At 43.4% G+C, this 22,643-nt stretch overlaps 2 protein-coding genes, 1 long non-coding RNA gene and 1 pseudogene across 5 annotated transcripts; 1 reads left to right on the forward strand and 3 right to left on the reverse strand.

Moving 5' to 3' along the window:
* Positions 261–1,818, reverse strand: LOC8081317. Its single transcript, XM_002459024.2, has one exon. It carries the CDS (start codon positions 1,165–1,167, stop codon positions 568–570), a length of 600 nt encoding a protein of 199 aa, XP_002459069.2. The 5' UTR covers positions 1,168–1,818; the 3' UTR covers positions 261–567.
* On the reverse strand, positions 3,500–8,661 carry LOC8062293. Its single transcript, XM_002459025.2, has 5 exons — positions 8,013–8,661; positions 6,925–7,034; positions 6,469–6,840; positions 4,952–5,693; positions 3,500–4,320 (listed from the first exon to the last, which is right to left on the reverse strand). Exons 1-5 carry the CDS (start codon positions 8,281–8,283, stop codon positions 4,232–4,234), a joined length of 1,584 nt encoding a protein of 527 aa, XP_002459070.1. The 5' UTR covers positions 8,284–8,661; the 3' UTR covers positions 3,500–4,231.
* LOC110433359 lies at positions 19,253–22,228 on the forward strand. 3 transcript variants are annotated; one of them, XR_002450761.1, is made up of 5 exons: positions 19,253–19,723; positions 19,989–20,242; positions 20,355–20,562; positions 20,827–20,977; positions 21,725–22,228. It is a non-coding gene; the product is annotated as an uncharacterized LOC110433359 (long non-coding RNA). The 3 variants fall into 3 exon arrangements; XR_002450760.1 differs by having other exon boundaries at positions 19,263–19,723; positions 20,083–20,242; XR_002450759.1 differs by lacking the exon at positions 19,253–19,723 and having other exon boundaries at positions 19,732–20,242.
* On the reverse strand, positions 20,249–20,929 carry LOC110433358 (annotated as a pseudogene).

Here is a 22,643-nt window from a genome sequence, read left to right on the forward strand (position 1 = left end):
GCCCACAAGCACCATTCCCATTTCATCATACTTAGGCTATATCGAATAGAAGACTCATTTGGAAACGCAAACATAAAATGGGTTTTCAACACAATACCTATAGCATACCTATACGGAAGATCCATTTTAGATATTAGGAGAGACATAACTCAAATTTGTATATCCTCTCTCTTCGAGGCCTATTTACAGAGAGTGTTTAGGTTTGTTGTTCAAAAAACTAAAAATAGGTATTAAATTTTTGAACTGTAGCGCTACCAAAGGACCGAATGAGTTCTTTATTTTGGGTGCAGTACTGGCATTGCAATCTGGTATAATGGCCACTTGGGCCTACGAGCCTTCAACAACAAGCACTGGCGGAAAAAAAAAACTAACCCAATTTCCAATCCAACCTTGAGCAACAACATTTATTTACCCATATTTGAACACTAATTTCCAAACCATCAGGCCAGTGGAAGTGAAGTCTACATACATCGGTGACTCTAGTGCACAACACAGGATGATTTTATCGCTGTTTTGACATCACGCATGCAATGGAACCAGCAGCCAGCAAGCAGTGCGAGCTGCACGCTACACCTTGTAGAGCACCGCAGCAGCAGCAGCAGCAACAGCAGGGTGCATCTGCACCGCGCCGTCGCCGGCTTCCGCCCTGGCCCTGGCCTTACAGCCGTAGTAGTACTCAGCGAAGGGAACCACGGCGCCGCGCGTCCCGCCGCCCACGGTCGTCGTCGGCGACGGCGTCACCTGCAGGAACATGTAGTTCCCGGCGAAGAGGTCCCCGACGTAGGGCCGGCCCTCCCTGAGCCGGCGCGCCACCCTGGCGACGGACGCGCGCACCCGGGCCCCGGCGGCCGCCGCCCTCCGCCGCAGCGCGCGCGCCAGGGCGCCCCACACCCTCAGGCGCCGGCGCCGCGGCCTGCCGCTGCCCCGCCACGGCCGCCGCCCCCTCGCCACCAGCGCGCGGTAGTAGGACCGGTACGACTCCTCGATGGCAGCCGCGGTGGCGCACGGCGGGTCTCCTCCTTGATCGAGGCCGGTGGTAGGGGTTGTCGTCGTGGCGGGAGGATGGGGAGGAGAGGAGGGAGCGGCGGCGGGGAGCTTCTTGAGCCTGTGGTAGGAGAAGCTCCGGCGGCCCATGGTCGCCAGGTACGACGAGCCGCCGGCCGGCATGCGCTGCGCAGGAGCTAGTTGGCCTAGCCGTGAGGGAGGGTGGGAAGGATCGAGGCGGCGTTTTGTACTAGAGAGCTAGCTACTCCGTAGAATGGACGACGTACGCGGGCATGGACCGCGCGCGATCGAGCTGTATGGAGCTGGAGTGCGCCGTCCCGTCCGTGCGAGGTGGGCGGGTGAAGCAGGATGCGTCACTGTAGTACGAATACGATGGACATGGATGGCAGCGGGAGGCGAGCGACGGCAATTTAATTAAGAGGGCGGCGTTAATGTAGCTGGCCGACGACGGGCAGGCAGAGGCAGGAGGCTGATGGATGCGTGGGGCCTCCGATCAGGTTTCCGGTGTGCTCGCCGCCATTAATGCCGGAGCAAAGCTGCTCGGTCGTGCACGCACAGGCACCCATCAGTATGGGCTGGGCTGGGCTAGGCTAGACGCGTCCGGGGAGACGGGGAGTGAGGGCGTGATGGTCATTTTCAGCAGCAACCACCTGACCTAACTGATGAGATTGCTCGGATACTCTACCGGAACCAGACACTAGTGTCCTGTAGCGAGTTAACGTCGTAACGTGGCCAGTTATAGCTGCCACGCCCGCGCCGCACTGTTGGTTTGGTGCTGTACTGGTAAATTATTTCTCTCAATCCTTTTTGGGGAGTTGGAAAACAACATGTTTTTAAGAAGAAATTATAGGGTACTCTTACATGGTTGATAAAGAAAAAGTATACATAACTCTTCAACTATTTAGTGTAGTCTACTTAATCCTCCGAGCTATAAAACCGAATATTCTACCCTCCTAAGTTTTTCAAAACCGGTCAAATAACCCTCTCAAGCGGTTTTAGAGGGTGGTTTTATATTTTTACTTTTTATTTATTTCTGTCAAATCTTTAAAAAATCATAAAATACAAAATCTAATTTTGTTGAACTCTAGATGAGTAAATCTACACAGTGAATATATAATATAGTATACTTTAGTATAAAGTTTTTGTTGTAACTTTAAACCTATATTTTTATGTAATTAATTAGAATAATTCATATATGCAGTTTCTATGGTTCAATCATGGTCATATTTTTATGGTGGGCTCATTATTGTATGCTTGAACTATGGTAAAAAAATTGTATTCATTAGATCACGTATAACTTAGTTATAGATAAAACATAGATTTAACAAGAATAAAGCTAAATAAATTTATAACTAAGCTATACGTGATCCAATGAGTATGAAATTTTTACTATACTTTAACCAGACAATAACTAGCTCACCACAAAAATTTCACCATAATTGAACCATAGGAACTGCATATATGAATTATTCCAATTAATTATAGAAAAATATAGATATGAAGCTATAGCAAAAACTTTGTACTAAAGCATACCATATTATATATTCATTGTGTAGATCTACTCATGGAGAGTCCAGCAATATTAGATTTTCTATTTTATGTTTTTTCTATGATTTATTATGATTTTTCAAAGATTCAACAGAAACAAATAAAAAAAACAAAACCACCCTCTAGAACCGCTCGAGGGAATTGTTTGACCGGTTTTAAAAAATTCAAGGTGCAAAATATCTAGTTTTATAGTTTATGGGATAAAGTAGTCTACCCTAGATAGTTTGTAAATTTGTAGGGTTGCGTAGACTTTTTCCTTGTCAATAACATCTCCATTCTATTGTTTGTACTGATTGTACGGTACGACTCAACGATCTTACTTGATTTTACAAATTTATCATCTTAGTACCCAATGTTGTCTTAACCTAAGTTGATTCTACTATTCTATTAAATTGAATTTACAATCGTTAAGACTCTGAATTTACAATTTTTTATAGTAGTTATTATGATCCTACAAACCTGTTATCTTATATAGTTAAAAGTTCCGATTCGATTCAGAATTTAGATCATCACAACCGCAAGGATATACACATGTTTGGCAGAGCGATCAGAAAAGGCACTTCTAAGATAAATTGCAGAGATGAAAAAACCTACAAAAGAAAGTATATTGACACTGGCTGTTTTTTTTTAAAGCAACTCCAACAGTTTTACAAATTTTGTTTGGCAAATATTGTTATTTACCAACTCCTAAAACGATACGAGAAAAGAACAAAAAGAGCATTTCTAAGTGTTTGGCAATTTTGACTTGGCAAAAAAAAACTGCTAGTTCTAGAGATCAACGAAGAAGCATCGAGTTGTCAGCTTGCTATAAAAACACACGCATGCAGTATGCCAAGCCTATTCTAAACGTGCATAAATGCCAAGAAAGGAGGAAAATTTGCTAATTTGCTATAAATGACAAGCCCAATTGCCAAATGCCAAACTATTGGATAGAAGATTTCGAGAATTTTGACAAAAAACAAGAATGCCAAACAAAATTGTTGGCCATAGCCCATAAGCAGCTTATAAGCTGTACCAAACAGGGCCAATGTGTTACTGCAGCAGCTTCCATACTACACGCATGCATGCGTGGAATGGAAGGAGCCGTGACCGTGACCACCGATCACAGAGCTCGACGATTTCATTCTATGGCATTAAGCACGGTAAGATCAGAGCACCATGAAACACTGATAGGATAGCACAGCAGAAGTGAGCGTGGATGGCTGCGAAACGAACCTCCACGAAACTGGAGGTCTTTACACTTTTGACGAGCCCGCCGGAGGAGCAGGAGCAGCAGTACACTACACACACGGCAGCAGACCTGACCAGAGGCGCGCGCGCTACACAAGGGCCTGCCACCCCCTGTGGCTTTGACCACCACGCGCGGCCGCCCGTCTTGCGGTTCGCCTTGCCTTTTATACCCATCCCATCCCTCCATATTTACATGCAGTGACAACTGATAACTACTAGCAACGAGAGGATGACACATCCCACCGAAGGGGCAAGACTCAAGAGCGGTGAGCTCTCAGCTTCCTTGTGCCTTTGCCCACCCGCCCCCGGGAGCTGATGATCACCTGGCCGGGCCGGAACCAGATAAGCCGCCGTTGGAGCACCATGGGTCCTCTTCTCTTTTTGGTACATACAACAGTGGCCACCGCGGTTGCTGATATACATCTAGTTGGCCAGCCACTTACTTCCTTCATCGTAGCAGGCTTGTTAGGGTACATAACGCAAGGACAAAAACGACCCAGCGGCAGGGAACATTGCCCTGCATCCTGGTGGCGTAAGCTGCAATACCATAACATCATGTAGTCAGCGAAGAGGCTATTTTGGTATCAATGAGGTGAACATGGTAATGAGTGCCCTTCATGGCCTGATGGGCTCACTATATATTATTGTACTATATGTCAACACCATGTTGTGTTACTGTTAGCTTGTCAGCGATATGATTTCCTACCTATCGTTGTTGGAAAATAAATGGAGCACTGCATTATTCTCCAGTAGTTGAACTAACCATAACTATCACCATATGCAAGTCCCCCACCCCCCAAAAAAAAACTCAGATGAGCTTTGTATTGCCATATATGCCATCATGTAAAACCTAAACTTCCTCTTCCTAACTTGCCAATTTAACCTCAACTAATTATGCTGGCAACTAGGCAATAAGATCAGATGAGGGGTTAAGTGAAGGGGATATATCGTCTTATCCTTACAAGCACAGATTGTGCCTAAGAAGTGGGGAAAATATTCGAATGAACTGTCCAAACCCTCATGTGAGTATTATAACATTAGACTTGTTAACCTCTGCACGGTGTTTTACTTCCAATGTGCATACTCTACACATAGAGCAGATAAACTAAGTGCATTTCAGATAACAATCTACAGCAGTTGCAAAAGCATAAACGGAAAAGGAACTCACATGAATGAGGTGCAGGTGCCACTTGTGACATCCCAGCAGGACCCGCTCGTGTTGCCTCTTCACTTGGAGCAGGACTTGTCCCTGTTCCATGTTCACTTGGAGGATGTGGATGAGCAAAAGAAACGGTGGGCAAAGGTGGCTCTGGTAGAGCAGGAGGGGAAGGAACAGGGGATGCACCCTGTGTACTGTGACCATGTCGAGAACGACTAGCAGGCGAAGGCGACGATGGATGTGGTGGTAAAGCAATGGAAGCAGATCGGTGATCATTAGCTGCAGGCTCAGCAGCTGGTGTAACAGGCTCTCTTTTCTTTGGCTTGTTTTTGCTGTATGGACACCCAGATGGAGGTGGAGCACTATATCTGGGTTGCGGCACAGGAAAATGTACTGGAGCAGGAGCAGGAGCTGGATGCCTGTTGTCGTAATGACTGTGGTGATGGTGATGATGGCCGTGATGACCATGATGATGCATGGGTGCAGGACTTGGTGCATCAGAACCACCTCCACTATGTAAGGAATGCCTGAGATAGGATGAAAGGCTAATCTGCTTTACCCTGCCAAATACTGTATGATTCAGACCCAAGTTTCCCGAGGATGACGATGAATTGGTAATTGTTCGTGCTAACTGCTTCATCCTTGGTACAGATGGCTGGTTATTTCCAACTTTGGGGACAATGGAGGTCTCAACAATTGTTGGAGGGAGAATCGTTGAACCTTGTGAATTTGTCAATTTGATATACAGATTCTGCAATACAAAATATTTGGAACTCAATTGACAGGAAAAGGAAAGAGAAGATACTACTACTAGGTGATTCCTCCCTTCTCAATTTTCCTTTTGGCTTAGAATAGAATGACAAGTCCAAAGCACCACACACAAACAAAAAAAAAGAAGATAGAAACAACTATTTGCGCTTCGTTCTTTTTTACTTGTTGCGATCACAAATATAACAACTCCATCTAGGTTTGTCCTCAGGGAAACTTTTTTAACTTTGACTATATAGATTGACAGCAAAAGTTAGACATTACTATATTTATGATGGAAAAAAAATATAGTGTATAACACTTTAAATTTAAGATGATATGTTTTTATTGATATTGGCATATTGCTTGTCAAAGCTAAAAAAATTACTAAGGGCAACCCTAGATGGAGCTATATTTGTGATAGTATGTGAACTGGTGTCATATGCCTACAGTACATGGGTTCCATATTCACAGGACTATTTGAACACGTGGCCAGCAAATTAATAAGTAAATGTCAGAAACTTCGTCAGAGATTGCAATATGTCTACAAGATTATATGCACCACTTACATGCAGATTTTGCATAAATATGCAATTATGCATAGACTTGTGGAGTGCCAGAATCACCAAATGTCTAAGCTTTTGGCATAATGAAGGTTGCTAGAAGAAGAATCAAATGAGCAAATCTCACATGTGCATATGCTACTTCTTTTGATGCTATTAAATTGAACACACAATGCAGACAAACACAAAGAAACTAGGCCAGAAGGTACAACTAACCTCGTATGGATTGAGTAGTAGTCCTGCCTTCATTTGATCCTTTAACTCGTTGGTTCTGTCTTGTAATTTGTAGATCGGATAGTTCAGAGTAAAATTAAAGGTAGCATGGGGCTTCTGAAGAAGAAAAGCAGTTTGTGGAGGGATGATTGTTATTCCTCCTGGAAATTTAATTACTTCAAAGGATGATGAATTCCCAAATAGAGGTTCAGTCAAGTGGATTGTTGACTGCCGTACAACCAAGGACATGAACTTTGATCTAAGAATGCTCAACCATGTTGATGATATAGTCATGTTCTCTGGGAAAGGAACAATGTTGAAGATGATGTTTGTCCAGTTTGATCCATCTAATGGATGTAGCATATTCACAACCACCTGTATACAAGTTCGAGCATCAGTCTAGAGCAACTGGATGAAAATATCAAGCAATGTGTAGATCAAGGGAATTCAAGGACCTACCGTGGAATTAGGAATGCCAACTTCCTCATATATATCCAGTTCAAGCTGGGATTTATTTCCACTCAGCTCAGGAACTGTCTTGTGTAGCCTAAAGCTTGCCACTATAGCAGCTGCAAAATATAGGTTCATTAGTAAAGATATGCTATAATGGAGTGTTTGTTGCTATGAGCCCAGTGCAAGATTATACTTCATATGGTTTGGGAATAGACCGTAGGCCAAATTGCTGTGTACTGATCTATCTGGACTAAACAAGGAATGACAAGTCACCAGAAATCCCTAGGTTCATAACGCAGTAAATAAGATGAAATGAAAATCCGTGCACAATCCCACAGATTAATGCAAACTCATCCACAATAAGTCAATACCAGCATAACACAATGCTAGGTGGCCACATTAAATATAGTAAGGTACGTTGCATCATCAAATTTAACGAAACAAGGAATCTAATATGATACACAAATCAGTAAACAACACAAAATAGCTACTGGCTGCATCCTAGTCCCTAGCCATTACCTAATACCGCGGGCAGATAATAGTAGCCCCATTTTAGCAGAAAGATTTGTTGCCTGTATAAACCCACTATGTTTACAAAAATAGCACCAACACATGCCAAAGCAGTCCCCTTCCTTGGAGTTGATTCAAATTTTTTCAGCCAAACGCATAAGACTCGCTTATTTTGGCTGAATATTCCCCAAAACGGCATTTCGCACCCCCCAAAAAGAGCACCGACACTTGTCCAACAGCCTAAACAGCACAGATCAAACTCAAGCATCACCATCCAGCAGAAACAAGCCATTCGCGACTAAATTTGCAGGCCATACACACCAATAGAGAGCAGCGAGCTCTACTAGAAGATCCAGCTTGCGGCCCGAATACGCAAAGTCTCGGCAAGGCTCCTCGCAGTCAAAGGTAATTCAAATTTCCAGCCCGAAACCGCAACTATTCACCGCGCGCATCCAGATCCAAAGCGGAGCATCCACCAACGAACTCCCAGCGCAACGCAAACGCAGATCGAGCAAACAACCGCCACTCGGCGACCACGGGCGAACGGAACCGAGATCTCGCAATGCGGGGGGTGGAGCGCTCACCTCCGAACTCGTCGCCCGGATCCGGGCCCTCCTTGGCGCCGCCCCGCCCCGCGAAGGGCGGGAGCCAGAAGAGCGCCGACAGCAGCACGGCCACCCCGAGCACGAGCGCCGCCACGCATTGCAGCCGAACCACCCTCGCCGCCGCTCCTCCTCCGCCTCCGCAGCAGCAGAAGCGGCGGGCGCTACCGGCCCTGCTTCCTCCTGCGCCTCCGCCTGCGCCGCCGCCCGCCCCGTCCGGCGGCTGCTGCGCCTCGCCGGCGTCCTTCCCCATCCGGCGCCGCGATCTCACGCATACCGGCCGGCCGCCGCCGACGAGCGAGGGGTGAGGGGGCGCCCCGCCATTGCCGCCGCTGAGTGGGTGGGTGCGGTCGGCCCAGCTGCTGGTGGTGGCTCTCTCTCTTCCCTAGGGTTAGGGTCGCGGGTCGCTCGCCGCGTCGTTGCTTAAGGAGGAGGCGACGGAGGTGGGCGAGGAAGGTGAGAGAAAGGGAGAGGTAAACCGCAGCGAGGTGAAATGGAATGCGAATGCAGCCTGCCCAGCCGAGGAGGAGAAGCGAGAGCTAGCTCTAGCCTCTAGTAGCTGTGTTGTCTCGAGGAGAGGAGAGGAGAGGAGAGGAGAGAGACCAGCGGCGGTTGGAGACTTTTGCAGAGGGAGTGTGAGATTAGTGAGGAGTGACTAGGTTATTATTAGTGGGTAAAGCGCTCTCTGATAGGTTTATTAAAGCTGTTAATCTGTTTTTGTTGTGTTGGTGTGGACTATGTTTGCTTTTTTGAACTTTTTCTGATTGATCTCTGTGGTTGTCTTCATTAGCTTGTCTTTGGGTTGGGTTTTGGTGGCGGATGGTTTGAAGATTTTGAAACTGGGATGTGGGCATTGGTAGGGCAGGATCTTCTATGGTCATTTCGCCATGTTATAGTCTTATAGAGGTTTATTTGCACAGAAAGGATGCGGTTGTAGGCTTAGTTAAAGCTAACTTAATTTAAATCGTGTTTATAGAAAACACTAACATTTAAGATTACAAATAGTATTATTATTACGGAAAAGCTAACTTACGAGCGCGCACGCGATCGAGCTCCAATTTGTAGAACCCTACGGCCGTCTGATTCGCACTCGTGCCCCCAACCGACTTGCGCCCGCACCATCGCCCTTCTTCCCTGAATCCGATGTCAAGGTTTTTAGTGACCATGCCCCACCCTTCTTTCCCAACTGAAGTGGGGTATAGAAGGGCCGGCCGGGGGAGGCATGTAGGTCAGGGGATGGTCGATGGGCGGTTTAGGGGAACCGACAGCGACAAGGGTGATCGGGTCAGGACGTGCAGGGCGTCATGGCTGGAGTTTTGTCGTGGCAGCATGTGGGAGGGCGTGGGGGAGGAAGAAGGGAAGAATGCGGTCGCTGTTGGCGATAGGTTCTCGCCGCGACCGCAAAGCTCCGAAAAGATCCTACCACCGGTGGAAGTGGGGTGAGGGTGGTGTTGTTGGATCCGGGGCTGGCTAAGGTGGATGTGGCGTGAGAGGCCACGCCGACGCTTGGGAGGCAACGCCGGAGTTCGAGGAGGAGGTGGGGTGAGGAAGAGAAGAAGATAAGGAGGGGAGAGAGGGGGGAAGGAGCTAGGGTGGGGGAAAATAAGCCTATGTGGTACAAGTGTGCAGATGAATGGGTCTTAAGATGACATTGTCTCTAGTATATTTTTATTATTAAAGTATACACTCTATACAAAAGAATGCTTATTTAGTATGATACTATCCATCATTATGTTTTGGTATAAATTTAGTCAAATTTTAATGCTATTTTAGCATGGCATCTTAGAAAAGTCTTCTATCATATAGTATATGGTCTTAAAAGTACAATACACTTATACATAAGTGGTTAATCTTTTTTTTAACGGAACACGTTGCGAACAAAGACGCTCACATTCAGTACTCTCTATGAACATGATGCACACACCTCAAAAAAACTTAACTAGAGAAGAAGATCTCGAGGTTGATTAAATAAATCTAAAAAAAATATGAGCGGACGTGTCAAAGGTAAGAACGTTAACATGAATGAACATATTCCACCGCAAATGTAACCAACTAAGCTATATTTCAGTTTCTAAACAGTATTTCTTTCATCGTAAAACTCTCAACCCAAGTTTTAATCAAAAAAAAGTTCTCAACTTAAGTAATGCAAGTCTCACGGGTTGTGATGGTGGAAGCTAATGACAGGTTGTGGGCGCAATAAATGAAAACAAAGATGGGAACACACAGCACTACCCCTGCGATTTCCCTGATGCCGAATCTTCTAGAGAACCAGATCAGCTGACGAGGTGAAGAAGACCTGACCTGACGCTCCACGGAACATTGACCCGTACAAGTACTACGGGTTCTCCTAGGCGAAGGAGGGGCCGTGCCCGTGCCAGTGCGCGCCACAGGAGATCCGGTTGGCTGGCGACCTGGCATTGGGTGCGGGCGGATGGACGGGTGAGCCACCCGACCCGCCCGATTCGCGATTCCACTCGACTCGGATCAGACAGACCCGTGACATGGGCCCACCTCTCCTCCCTTTCCCGGAAACCGACGGCCTCCGATCCCACGAGCTCCTGCCCCTCTGCGTGCACCGTCGTGTGGGGCCGCGAGGTCAGCGGATCCGGAGCCCAGCAGGTCCACGGAACCGGGCGCACGGACGGGTTCGAGTGTTCCGCCTGGACTAATTAGCACAAGCGTCCGCGTGGACTCTCGGTCACTGACCGCGTGGCCCCGCGGTCGAGGCGGGGAGACGCCGCCACTTGTGTTGGGCCTTGTTTAGTTCCGAAAACTGAAAAGTTTTCGCAACTGTAGCACTTTCGTTTGTTTGTGGTAAATATTGTCCAATCATAGACTAACTAGAGTCAAAAGATTCGTCTCGTGATTTACAGTCAAACTGTATGATTAGTTTTTGTTTTCGTCTATATTTAATGCTTCATGCATGTGCCGCAAGATTCGATGTTACAGAGAATCTTGAAAACTTTTTGGATTTCGGGGTGAACTAAACATGGCCTTGGTCGCGCAACAAGGAACGGGTGACTGGGTGAGGTGAGAGGTGTCTAGAAGCCCTGCCTGCCTGCCTGCCTCGGCGTCAGCCAAGACGGAGATGTTTCCTCAGCTTCTGCACACGTGTGGCCTCCTGCTACGTTTGGCACGGCTTCGAACATCTTCGGCACTCTGCAGTATAATCCCTCGCTTCCAAACTAAGTATTATTTTCGGTGTTCATGTCACAAATTTTAATTTAATTTTATAAAAAATATATTTGTATCTTTAAATAAATTTATTAAAAAGCTAAGTTCAAAATTCTTTCTATTGATACTAATTATATAATATAAATATTAATATTTTTAAATATATATTTAATCAATGTTATTTCTCGAGAAGCGATTTGGAACGGAGGGAGCACGAATGAAGCTTGAATGGGGCCTTATTTAGGCCTTGTTTAGTTCCGAAAATTTTTGGAAAATTGATACTGTAGCACTTTCGTTTGTATATTACAAATATTATCTAATTATGGAGTAACTAGGCTCAAAAGATTCGTCTCGTCAATTCCGACCAAACTGTGCAATTAGTTTTTATTTTCGTCTATATTTAATACTCCATGCATGCGTCTAAAGATTCGATGTGACGGAGAATGTGAAAAATTTTGCAAAATTTCCTAGGAACTAAACAAGGCCTTAGTTGGTGAAAGATTTTAGGTTTAGCTAATGCAATATTTTCATTTCTATTTAATAATTATTGTCTAATTATGGACGGAAAAAGTCTACATAACCCCCCAAACTATCTAAGGTGGAATACTTTACCCCCCCAAACTATAAAACCGGATATTCTACCCCCAGAACTTTCAAAACCGGTCAAATAAACCGCTCGAGTGGTTTTAGAGGGTGGTTTTGTCTTTTTCTTTTTTATTTATTTCCGCTGAATCTTTGAAAAATCATAATAAATCACAGAAAAATCATAAAATAAAAAATTCAATTTTGTTGGACTCCTGATAAGTATATCTACATAGTGAATATATAATATGATATACTTTAGTACAAAGTTTTTTTCTGTATCTTTAAATCTATGTTTTTCTGTAATTAATTAGAATAATTCATATATGTAGTTTCTATGGTCCAATTGTGGTAAAATTTTTATGGTGGGCTCATTATTGTATGCTTGAACTATGGTAAAAATTTCATACTCATTGGATCACATATAACTTAGTTATAGATAAAGCATAGATTTAACAAGAATAAAGCTAAATAAATCTATAACTAAATTTTACTTGATCCAATGGATACGAAACTTTTATCATAGTTCAAGCATACAATAATGAGTCCACCATAAAAAATTTACCACAATTGAACCATTGGAACTACATATATGAATTATTCTTTTTAATTATAGAAAAACATAGATTTAAATCTACAACCAAAACTTTGTACTAAAGTATACCATATTATATAATCATTGTGTAGATCTACTCATCAGAAGTCCAACAAAATTGAACTTTTCATTTTATGATTTTTCTGTGATTTATTATGATTTTTCAAAGATTCAGTGGAAATAAATAAAAAAGAAAAAGACAAAACCACCATCTAAAACCACTCGAGGGGGTTATTTGACCGGTTTTGAAAGTTCAGGGGGTAAAATATCCGGTTTTATACTTTGGGGGATGAAGTATTCCACCTTAGATAGTTTGGGGGGTTATATAGACTTTTTCTAATTATGGACTAACTAGACTCAAAAGATTTATCTCACAAATTACAGATAAATTATACAATTAGTTATTTTTAATCTATATTTAGGCCTTGTTTAGATCCAAAAAGTTTTTGGATTTTGATACTGTAGCACTTCCATTTTTATTTGACAAACATTGTCCAATCATGAAGTATAGGCTTAAAAATTCATCTCGTGATTTACAGTGTGCAATTAGCTTTTTACATCTATATTTAATGTTCCATGTATGTACAGTAAGATTTGATATGACGGGGAATCTTGAAAAGTTTTTGGTTTTTGGAGTGAACTAAATAAGGCCTTAATGTTGTATGCATGTATTTATCTAAAGATTCAATGTGACAGACAATCTTTTAAAAAATTTAGGAATTTTTTTGAACTAAACAGGCCTGGGTGAAACCAGATTGCACAAAGGGTACATACGTTCGTTTCAGCTTCTCGCTGCCGCGGCAAACAAAAGACTTGTGCTGCACTGTTTCTTGTGTTGGTGCAGCCCGCTGATCTGAACGATCTAGCTTTTGTAATCTCAACTGTTCCTATGATCAATCGGTTTAGGGCCGCTCTCAAAGAGAGTTTTATTTACATTTAATGAACTGCCACATAAGTGTTTTTATGATATGATAATATTTTTAAGAGGAAAGAAAAAGTTACTTTTGGCATAATTATTAACTCTTTATGAGTCATGAAGTTTACTCCGTAGACCTTTCCAATATGACTATGACTAGCCATCAAGAGTGGACGTTTTATTCATGATATTATTTTATTTGTCATGACGGTTTTAGAGACAACGTCATAAACCTTTCTAGTATATGAGGTCAGTCTAGGTGGTCCTTCAATGTACTGTTTCCGAAACAAATCTGTTGACAGAGCATCAATGAAACGAATAATGAAACAACGTCCAAAATGCATGAGTTTCACCTTGACGTTTCTTAGGCTGGGCAAAGCATTTAATTACTGCAAAATGATTGGATCACATACAAGATGGTGAAACGATTTAGCCCTCAGTGGAGATTTCATCTTATTTCACCGCGTGGGAAACAACGCCCGCGGAGTTTCACCATACTTTCTTCTCTCTCCTCTTTATTTCGTACAAAAAGTGCAGTTTCGCTAACATGACGCTCTAATAAATATGCATGACATCCTGGTAAAACCTCCACTGAAACTGGTCTGACCGGCCTTATAATCATTTTGAAAAAAAATGTATAACATATTTTTTATTTATTACTACATACGTACTTCTAATACTTACTCCGATGTATAAAAAAAATGTATAGAATATGGAGCCAGACAGCCAAGTGGGGCCTGCAACTGTCGTTGGTTCTCGGATGACCTTGAGATCGACGACAGAGACGAAGACGTCTCATGTTTTCACGGACCGAGAGGAGCTGTGACAGTTTTCATTAATTAATTATTACTAGGAGTTGTGACGTTGATGGCAGAATTAATCACGCTTGTGATCGAGATGAGGTGAGATGGGATGCTGCACTGGATTTATTCTTTACTCCTACTTTCGTCTCATTCATTGGCTTGTCGGTACGCACTGGTACTGGTACACCCTGTATGTTCCCGAGTCATTTTCGGCACGTAGCCCCACCCGCTCTCCACTTCCCACCGACTGCTGCCCGCCTGCTCTGCGTCCCAACCCTTTCGTGTGTACCAAGGCCGTGTGTTTAGTTCATCAACCAAAACATTTCGTTACACTGTAGCTTTTTCGTTTGTTTGTAGTAATTATTGTCCAACCATGGACTAACCAGGCTTAAAAGATTCGTCTTATCAATTTCGACCAAACTGTGTAATTAGTTTTTATTTTCATCTATATTTAATACCCCATGCATATATCTAAAGATTCGATGTGATGGGAAATCTTGAAAATTTTTAGGTTTTTGGTAGGAAGTAAACAAGACCCAAGTGCGTTTTCTCACTCCAAGTGTGCAGTTTTGTGTGTTCAGTTCAAATAGCAAAAGGGTTCGAGCCGTAGCTCGAGCAGCCTCCAGCTGATGAAGCGGCTGGTCATGCGTTATCGTGATTCCCACCAGGGTTTTTTTCCAGTTTAACACGTGCAACCTCTCTCGTGTAGAGCCATAATAAAGAGATAATGACGTACCCATCGTCTATGGAGCCTCGTGCTTTCGATGATATCATTACAGTCACGATCTTCGAATCTACGTATAGTTATAGGAACTGTTTGTGTACTTGGGGTGTTCATGAACATATGCTACCGTTGTACCCGGTGACGGATCCAGAAATGAAGCACAGGAGGGGCTAAATAATAGAGGTTAATAGGTTGAATCCCTATCGTAGGGGGCTAATGGGCTTGATAGCCTTTTTATGTATTTTTTATAAAACAATTCTCCACTGTTATTGAACTTAGCCCCGTGCTACAGCCCGGGCAGCACGGGCGTACATCCGCCCCTGGTTGTACCTAGATAAGAGGTAAAAAAGTTCAAATAGCAAAAGTGTCAAAATTGTACCGAGCAACTTATACCTCAGGGATGCAGTTGTATTTTTCAGGATGTGATGAAGTTCTCTCTTGATCGGTTCATCCACAAGTACACAAGAAAGATTATTCTCCTCCTCCATCATAAATATTTAAATATTTAACAACATGAGGTTTTTGCATCTTCCTCACAGTGTCATTTTTCAGCCTATTCGCTTGAGCTTATCAACCGAATCTACCAGCTATTTAGTAGTATTTTTCTCTCACAACAAATCAGCCAACAGTACTTTCTACCATGGTTTTCGAGAAGGTAAAAATATTTTAACTTTGACCAAACACATACAAGAGATTATTAAAAATCATAATGCATAGAAAACATCATTAAAATAATATTAAATGTAATCCATAATAATTTTAATATAATGATTGCTTATATTTTTTTATAAGTCTAGTCAAACATAAAATGTAGGTCAAATTTAATATATTAAATATATTAATAATTTTAATATAATGATTGCTAATATTTTTTCTCTTAAGGGTATAATCTTACCACATGGACCACTGGTTATATTGAGAAGTGTATATACACATATCAAAATGCAAATCTCGTGGTCCATGTGGTAAGACACGTGCCCTTAAGGCTATATTTTACTTTCCCCGTGACTCCGTGTAGGTCTGCTTCTCGGCTAAGCCGTACTCTCTCCATCTCAAAAAGATTGTTGTTGTTAACTTCTAGACATCTTGTTTGACCATCTGCCTTATTAAATTTTTTGTATAAATATTATCTACTTTGATATGACTCATTTGATCATTAGAGGTACTTTAATAATAATTTATCTATTTTAGAATTTGCATAAAAATTTTAAATAAGACGGGCAGTCAAACATGATTGGTCAAAGTAAAACACATTAGTCTTTTTAAGATAGAGGAAGTAGGCTAGAGTGGCAAATCATAGCAATACACATCCGTACGTGAAAAGGACTTCCACCAAATGCGTAGAAGCACCTCTTCTTGCGTGGGCATTTGATGTGGCTCCTGTAGCTAAAGCTACCGACGAAGTTGAAACCGAAGCAGCATCAAATAAACCCCGCCATGGTACACGTCCCTTTTGTCGGAGCCAAGTACATGGTTGTAGCTAGCGCCATGGTGAAGGGCTCGTAGTCATCCGGTTATCAAATAGCTAGGTAGAAAAAATTTTATTGGTTCTTAATAGCACTTTACAAATAGATAGCGAGATGATGTATACAAATAATAAAAAAGTAACACTCTTATTGGCTATCGAGAAGAGAGATCACATAGCTAGCGACTTCCTAATAGCTAGCGACCCATAAATAGCTAATCTAGCACGATCTTCTAGAAATAACTCTCTCACAATACTCTCTACAATAGCTAGCGACTTCCTAAGCTAGCTATTTGCAAATTGCTATTGAGAGCCAATAATATTCTTCCTAAGATGAAATAGCTAGCAATTTGAACACCATTGCGGACGCCCTTAGGCCAGTCTCAATGCATAGTTTTATAGCATAGTTACCAAGACTATAAACTAGGTAACCGAGCCACATGAGGTTTATGGGGATGAAACTCCTCTCTCTCTCTCATCTGATGAAATTTCTTTATTTAATGACCCTGCCAAGTCAGCAAATTTGCTTATGTGACACCTTATTTAATATGCATGACACTCCTATACCAGCAAAACTATAAGGCCAGTCTCAGTTGGGGTTTCATCAGGATGTCATGCACATTTATTAGAGCGCCATGTCAACAAAACTACACTTTTTGCATGAAACGAAGAGGAGAGAGAAGGAAGTAGTTTCACTATGGTGAAACTCCGCTGGCGTTATTTTCCACGCGGTGAAACAGGATGAAATCCCCATTGAGGACTAAATCGTTTCACCATCTTGCATGTGATCCAATCATTTTGCAGTAATTAAATGCTTTGCCCAGCCTAGGAAACATCAAGGTGAAACTTATGCATTGTGGAGGTTGTTTCATTGTTCGTTTCACTGATGCTCTGTCAGCAGATTTGTTTTGGAAACAGTGTATTGAAACGGGTTATTGAGACTGACCTAATAGGTATGCACTATAATTATGATAACATCAACACAAAAAACATCGAACTGCGCATTTGGTTCTCGAATTTTGAGTTCTTGTTCTAACGAAACCACGGTACGCGAATACTTTCTCTCTCTCAATACATCCTCAGTCCTAGAATATAAGACATGTACACATTTTTAATTTAAACTTTGTTTTTTTTCAAATTAGGGATCATCCCCATTTCCATTACAACGATCATATGGAATGTTATCTTTTAATTAACAATATTATACTCTAATCATATCGAAGCATACTCTGATCATATGGAAGCATATACTACTACATCAAAAGTGGCCACATTATATTTGTATTTAGAAATATTTTGTAATTATTGAAATTTTATCGTAATACATTGTATTATGTTATAAGAAAAGATTAACGAACAGAGTGTGATATCGAGGATTATACCAAATCAAATCACATCTTATAACTTGAAAGAAGTCAGCATCTTCGTGGGTGATTGCCATCGTGATCTTCATCGGGTTTTGATCTAGTGTCAACGTCTTTGAGTATGCTGTCAGATTTGGGGAGGGATGGTGTGAGGCCAGTCTCAATAGAATTTCACCGGAGTTACATAGGCATTAAATATGCTGATGTGACACCATATTAATAAAGAGAGATGATAAAAATTTAATATAAGCAGAGAGAGTTTTATGAGGATGAAACTCTTCTACATTGTTTCTAAAACTGGGACATGAAATGCTCCATTAAAATTGGTCTTAATGGTGTATCAAGACTCTTTAATTACATCACTCACGTCTCGCCAAAAAAATTTTAAAAAATAAAAAATCACCCACTAGTATGGGCTATCCCGTTCTCAAATGCTCCCATCGGGAAAATGGGCATGCTCTGTTTAGGCCATACTAGGCCGCATAAAAACCAAAGCTATGAAGCTGTGCACGGGCCTAACTTAAAAATTCGGCCACATCCGCATTGACGCCTCATCGACGCAACGCTCTCCCGGACCTGCATGTCACTGGGAGACTCCACTCGGCCGACCAGGATCTTCGCGGTCCTACCGGCGGTCATCTTCCTTCTCGCCCTCTCGCCCCTATAGATTTTCATATGGCACTAACACAATGGACCGACCCGAACACAACATTAAAAAGCATGGTCCAGGCACGACACGATCCAGTGGTAGTGCTGTGCCTGGACCGCAACTTCGGCCCGCAGTGTCGGCATGGACACAGCACGGCTAATAGGCTAACATGACGCCGGCCCGATTATTTCCACCATCTGATGCTCTTAGGATAGATCATGAACATTGGATGTATTCTGAGCCACATATTTAAACATCACACAATCCTTCCAAACCCTAACTCTCTATCCGACGGTGCAGACGCATCCTTGCTCTTTCTCTGACATTTGAACAACCGAACATTTGTCTCTCGCTCGCTGGCCAGTGGCCATGCAGATCCTAAGCCACTCTCTTCCTTGCTCCCTACGTCTTGTACTACCATTCAGACGTGGCTGCGACGGCGGTGGCCTAGCGCAAGGCATAGCTGTTGCGGTGGTGGCTTAGCGCAAAGCATAGCTGCAAGACGCTGCTGCTGCTGTGGCCACTCTCTCTCCCACATGGCTATACGACAGCGGTGACGCTCGTCTTCTCCTTGAGGCAGGGCACGATGAGCTTTTCAACTCCTCTCGAAGGCACGACACGACACGGCTAAGGAGCTATAGTGTCATGCCTGGACCGAGAGTTTGGCACGATGGCCTAAGACGGCACGATACGATAGAACATAGTGCTGCATAGTGCTAGGGCCGGGCTGCCCAAGTATACTCGCTCCTGTCCCTCGACTTTCGCCGCACCTATCCCTCCCTCTAGTAGGAACGTTGTAGTTCGCCGCCGGCGACACACTCCTCCACCGCCTCGCAACCACCGACATCGGTGGAGACTAGATCCTGGCCGAGGCGGCTGCGCTGCTAGGCGACGTCTCGGTGTCCATCCTTCCCAGCCTCGACAACCACTGGTCCACCACAAGAAATTTCAATATTTAACCCTAAATTCGCAAGCCTCTCAGCTGATTCGCAAGCCTTTGGATATTTAACTCTACACACGCGAATTGTTTTAATCTAGGGGATTTCTAAGATTTTATACCTTTTTCACTTTCAAATATTCCTTATTACTATTTAGCACTTGGAAAATGACCGAAGCCCATCGTAACTAGGCCGCGTTCCTCCGTGGCGAGTCACAGACGAGCGACACCGCTCGCGACCGTCGCCGCCAGTTGCCGGTGGCCGCCCACTCGCCCACTGCTCGCCGCATTCCCTGCCGCCCGCCCAGTGCCTCTCTTCTCGGCCAGCCTCCCTCCGCTCGCTCAGGCCCCTTCCGCCCGTCGTCGTTCCCTGACTCGACGGCCTAGGGTCTGGGGCGGCCGTGCTCCTTGCCGCCGCCGCCCCTGCTGGCCTGCCTGACGCCAGCAGGCCGTCCTCCCCCTTCGTCTTGATGGATTCTCCTGAGTAAGCTCTCGATCTCGAATATCTGTTCTCGGTTTTACAGTATCTGTTGGTTTTGGGGAGAGGCACAAAATTGCCTCTTATTTTTTTGTTGCTACACACGTTAGAGTGGACCGGGATGCGTATTTAGGTTGTGTGTTCAGTTTTCTCAGTTTTCTACTAATTTCGATGATGGTTGCTCTGTTGATGTGCCACGAAAATGTGATGAATGGGTTATGGATTGTCGATCTTATAATTTGATGATGCTAAAAAATGACCTGAAAGCTAGGCTCAATTCGGATTGAAACAATTCGCATGCGCAAGGTTAAATATTGAAAGGCTTGCGAATTGGATGTCAAATACTCAGAGGCTTGCGAATTCAGGGTTAAATATTGAAATTTCTCGTCCACCACCGCCTCCCCTACCACAGCAACCCCACCTCCGGGTCCGGCCCGCGGCAGCGGACCGTGTCCCGCCTCCGCGTCGTCTACCTGTCTCGCTGCCTCCCTACGCAGGCCTTCGCTGGCTACGAGCAGCCACTGGGTATGCCCGCCCAGGCTCTTTCCCTTTCTGCCGTGCGAAACTGAGCATCCCGAACCAGCGGATCTGACTCAGTTACAAGTGTGGTAGCTACTAACTTCGATTTTTTCCCCAGGATTTGTTAGGTCCGCCCCTGCCAGTCTGCAGATCAGAGGCCAAAAGATTGGGAATCCAGAGATGCATTTTTCTAGAGATGAGCTGATCGGGTCGACGTTCATTGCTTTTGGGATCACATTGTTCGCGTGTTTCTTCTACGTTGCTATCGCGTCCAAGCTGCTTCCACCATATGAAAATCAATTCCTGGCTGCCATCCAAGATGATTGGTAAGGAACGTCAAGCCAAGAGAGATGCTTGTTTACTTGTATCTCTTCTGCAAATTGACGTTGGAGTACAGGCTGTCCGCTTTTGTGCTACCTTGTTAATAATATATACTAAATTAGGTGCATCGGATTAGCTAATAATTTTTTTTCCTATGGTTATGGATGTTCTGTTGTTGTTTCCCTTAAAAGAGTGAGATCCTTGTAACAGCGTAGCTTGTGCAATTAATATAAGAATTCACCTAACTGGCCTGCTTCATAATTTTGCAGGTATTACTGTCTACTTGTGCCTTTGACGCTTCCTGTAATAATTGTGGCTGTCTATCTGCACTGGCTTAGCATGAAGATGTTCAAGCATGCATGAAGAAGTCATGCAGCTTTCTTCTAATTTCAGAATCTCAGAATCCTGGTGAAAATCGAGGTTTGTTTAGCTGAAAGTGTCAAGGCAATAGGCTTATACAGTTTGGTCGTGCTTCATTCAGATATTCATATCATATTTTTGCGTGCTAACAATTGACACCAAAGTACTAAGGGCGTCCCAGTGGTTCCTAAATAGCTAGTCTAGAAAGAATTTCATTGGCTATCAAGGAGAGAGATCAAATAGATAGCGACTCCCAAATAGCCAATCTAGCATGATCTCTCAGAAACACTTCTCTTAGCTCACATAACTCTCCACTACAGTGTTTATTTTTTATTATTTCTGTACATCATCTAGCTAGCTATTTGCAAATTGCCATTACGGACGCCCTAAGGGCGTCCCCAATGGTTGTCAAATAGACAGTCAAGATGAAATTCTATTGGACGTGAGCAACCAGGAGCAGCGTGCTAGCGAGATAGCACTCGCTAGTCTCGCACATGTTCCAAGAACACTCCCTCTCACAGCACCTAGAGCTTTTCAGTCTGCCATCCTTTTCTTTATTGTTTCTTCACTTGACGCCGCTAGCAATTTCCTCCTCACCGTTGAGGACGCCCTAAGAGCAGGTAAACTTTGCTGTTAATGCTTGGTCTGTCATTTCTGAAATTTATGATAATGAACTTTTGAGATTGGTACGAAATTTGAGTCTGTTAATAAGTGATCGCTTTAGAAAAAGGCATTACTATTCCTGTTTAGTTTGTTCTGCCAGCATGCCGGAGTTGTGGAGACTAAAAGGTGCCTTCTGTATTTCAGAATGCGGACAGATACGAGGATACTCTGGAGCATTGTGGTGCTGAACTGCTGATGCTAAAAAACTGGATGCTTGTATGCTCCAAAGCCAAGATGGAGATACCAATTCAGTATACTGTTACTTTGGAACAATCTTTTCTGGGCATTTGTAACGAGCCGCTGAATTGCAAGAACACCGCACCTGGTCGATTATTGGCATGCCAAAGAAGGCACCTGCGGAGGCGCTATACAGTTTGGTTACCTGGTTGAGTGGTTTATGTTTCTAGTGTAGGTGGTGAATGTAATATCTTTTCATGATTGGAACATCTTGCCCGTTATTTGTGGTGGAAGGTTTCAGGGTTGTCTCCTTTGCTTTCATCGTGCTTGATGCTGAGCTCATGTCTGACGAGAAATGTAGGGATTGGTTCGGTCAGTATGTATTTTTCTTTGGAAAGGAACAATATATATTTTTCTGCTATGGTGATGGTTGAATTTATATTAGAGGGAGCTACAGATTCAGTCGGTATATATTTTTCATCATGGTGATGATTGAATTTATATTTAGAGAGCTATAGCCTGCATAAATGCATAATGCATATATAAGTAAATTTATTTTGCGATCTACAGTTGTGGATCCCAGCTCTACTGCCCGGCTTGTTTCAAAATGCAACATATAGTTACAGTGATCTTCTGCTTAATGAAAGATGTGCGTTGCACGATCTCAAAAAAAGAAAAAGAAAAAGAGAAAAGGTTACAATGATCGATCAAGATTTTATTCTTGGGATCTACCATCTCCGGTCTATGTCTGTAGTAGATTTCTTTTCGGATATACAGCCCTGTTTGTATAGTTTCAGAGGGTCATGGCTCCTTGCTAGAGTCAGCGAAACCAGAAATAGTAGCTTTACCAGCTTATAGGAGGAGACAGAGTAAAAGCCGGCTAGAA

Source organism: Sorghum bicolor, chromosome 3 (genome assembly GCF_000003195.3).
Source record: "Sorghum bicolor cultivar BTx623 chromosome 3, Sorghum_bicolor_NCBIv3, whole genome shotgun sequence".
NCBI classification, from domain to species: Eukaryota; Viridiplantae; Streptophyta; class Magnoliopsida; order Poales; family Poaceae; genus Sorghum; species Sorghum bicolor.

What these genes read in the sequence shown, in the direction of transcription:
- LOC8081317 (XM_002459024.2), bottom strand. Translation starts at nt 1,167, where the DNA reads ATGCCGGCCGGCGGCTCGTCGTACCTGGCGACCATGGGCCGCCGGAGC.
- LOC8062293 (XM_002459025.2), bottom strand. Translation starts at nt 8,283, where the DNA reads ATGGGGAAGGACGCCGGCGAGGCGCAGCAGCCGCCGGACGGGGCGGGC. An exon ending in TACTACTCAATCCATACGAG is followed by an intron (nt 5,694 to 6,468) that starts GTTAGTTGTACC and finishes TTTGTATTGCAG; the next exon opens with AATCTGTATATCAAATTGAC. An exon ending in GGCACCTGCACCTCATTCAT is followed by an intron (nt 4,321 to 4,951) that starts GTGAGTTCCTTT and finishes ATGGTATTGCAG; the next exon opens with CTTACGCCACCAGGATGCAG.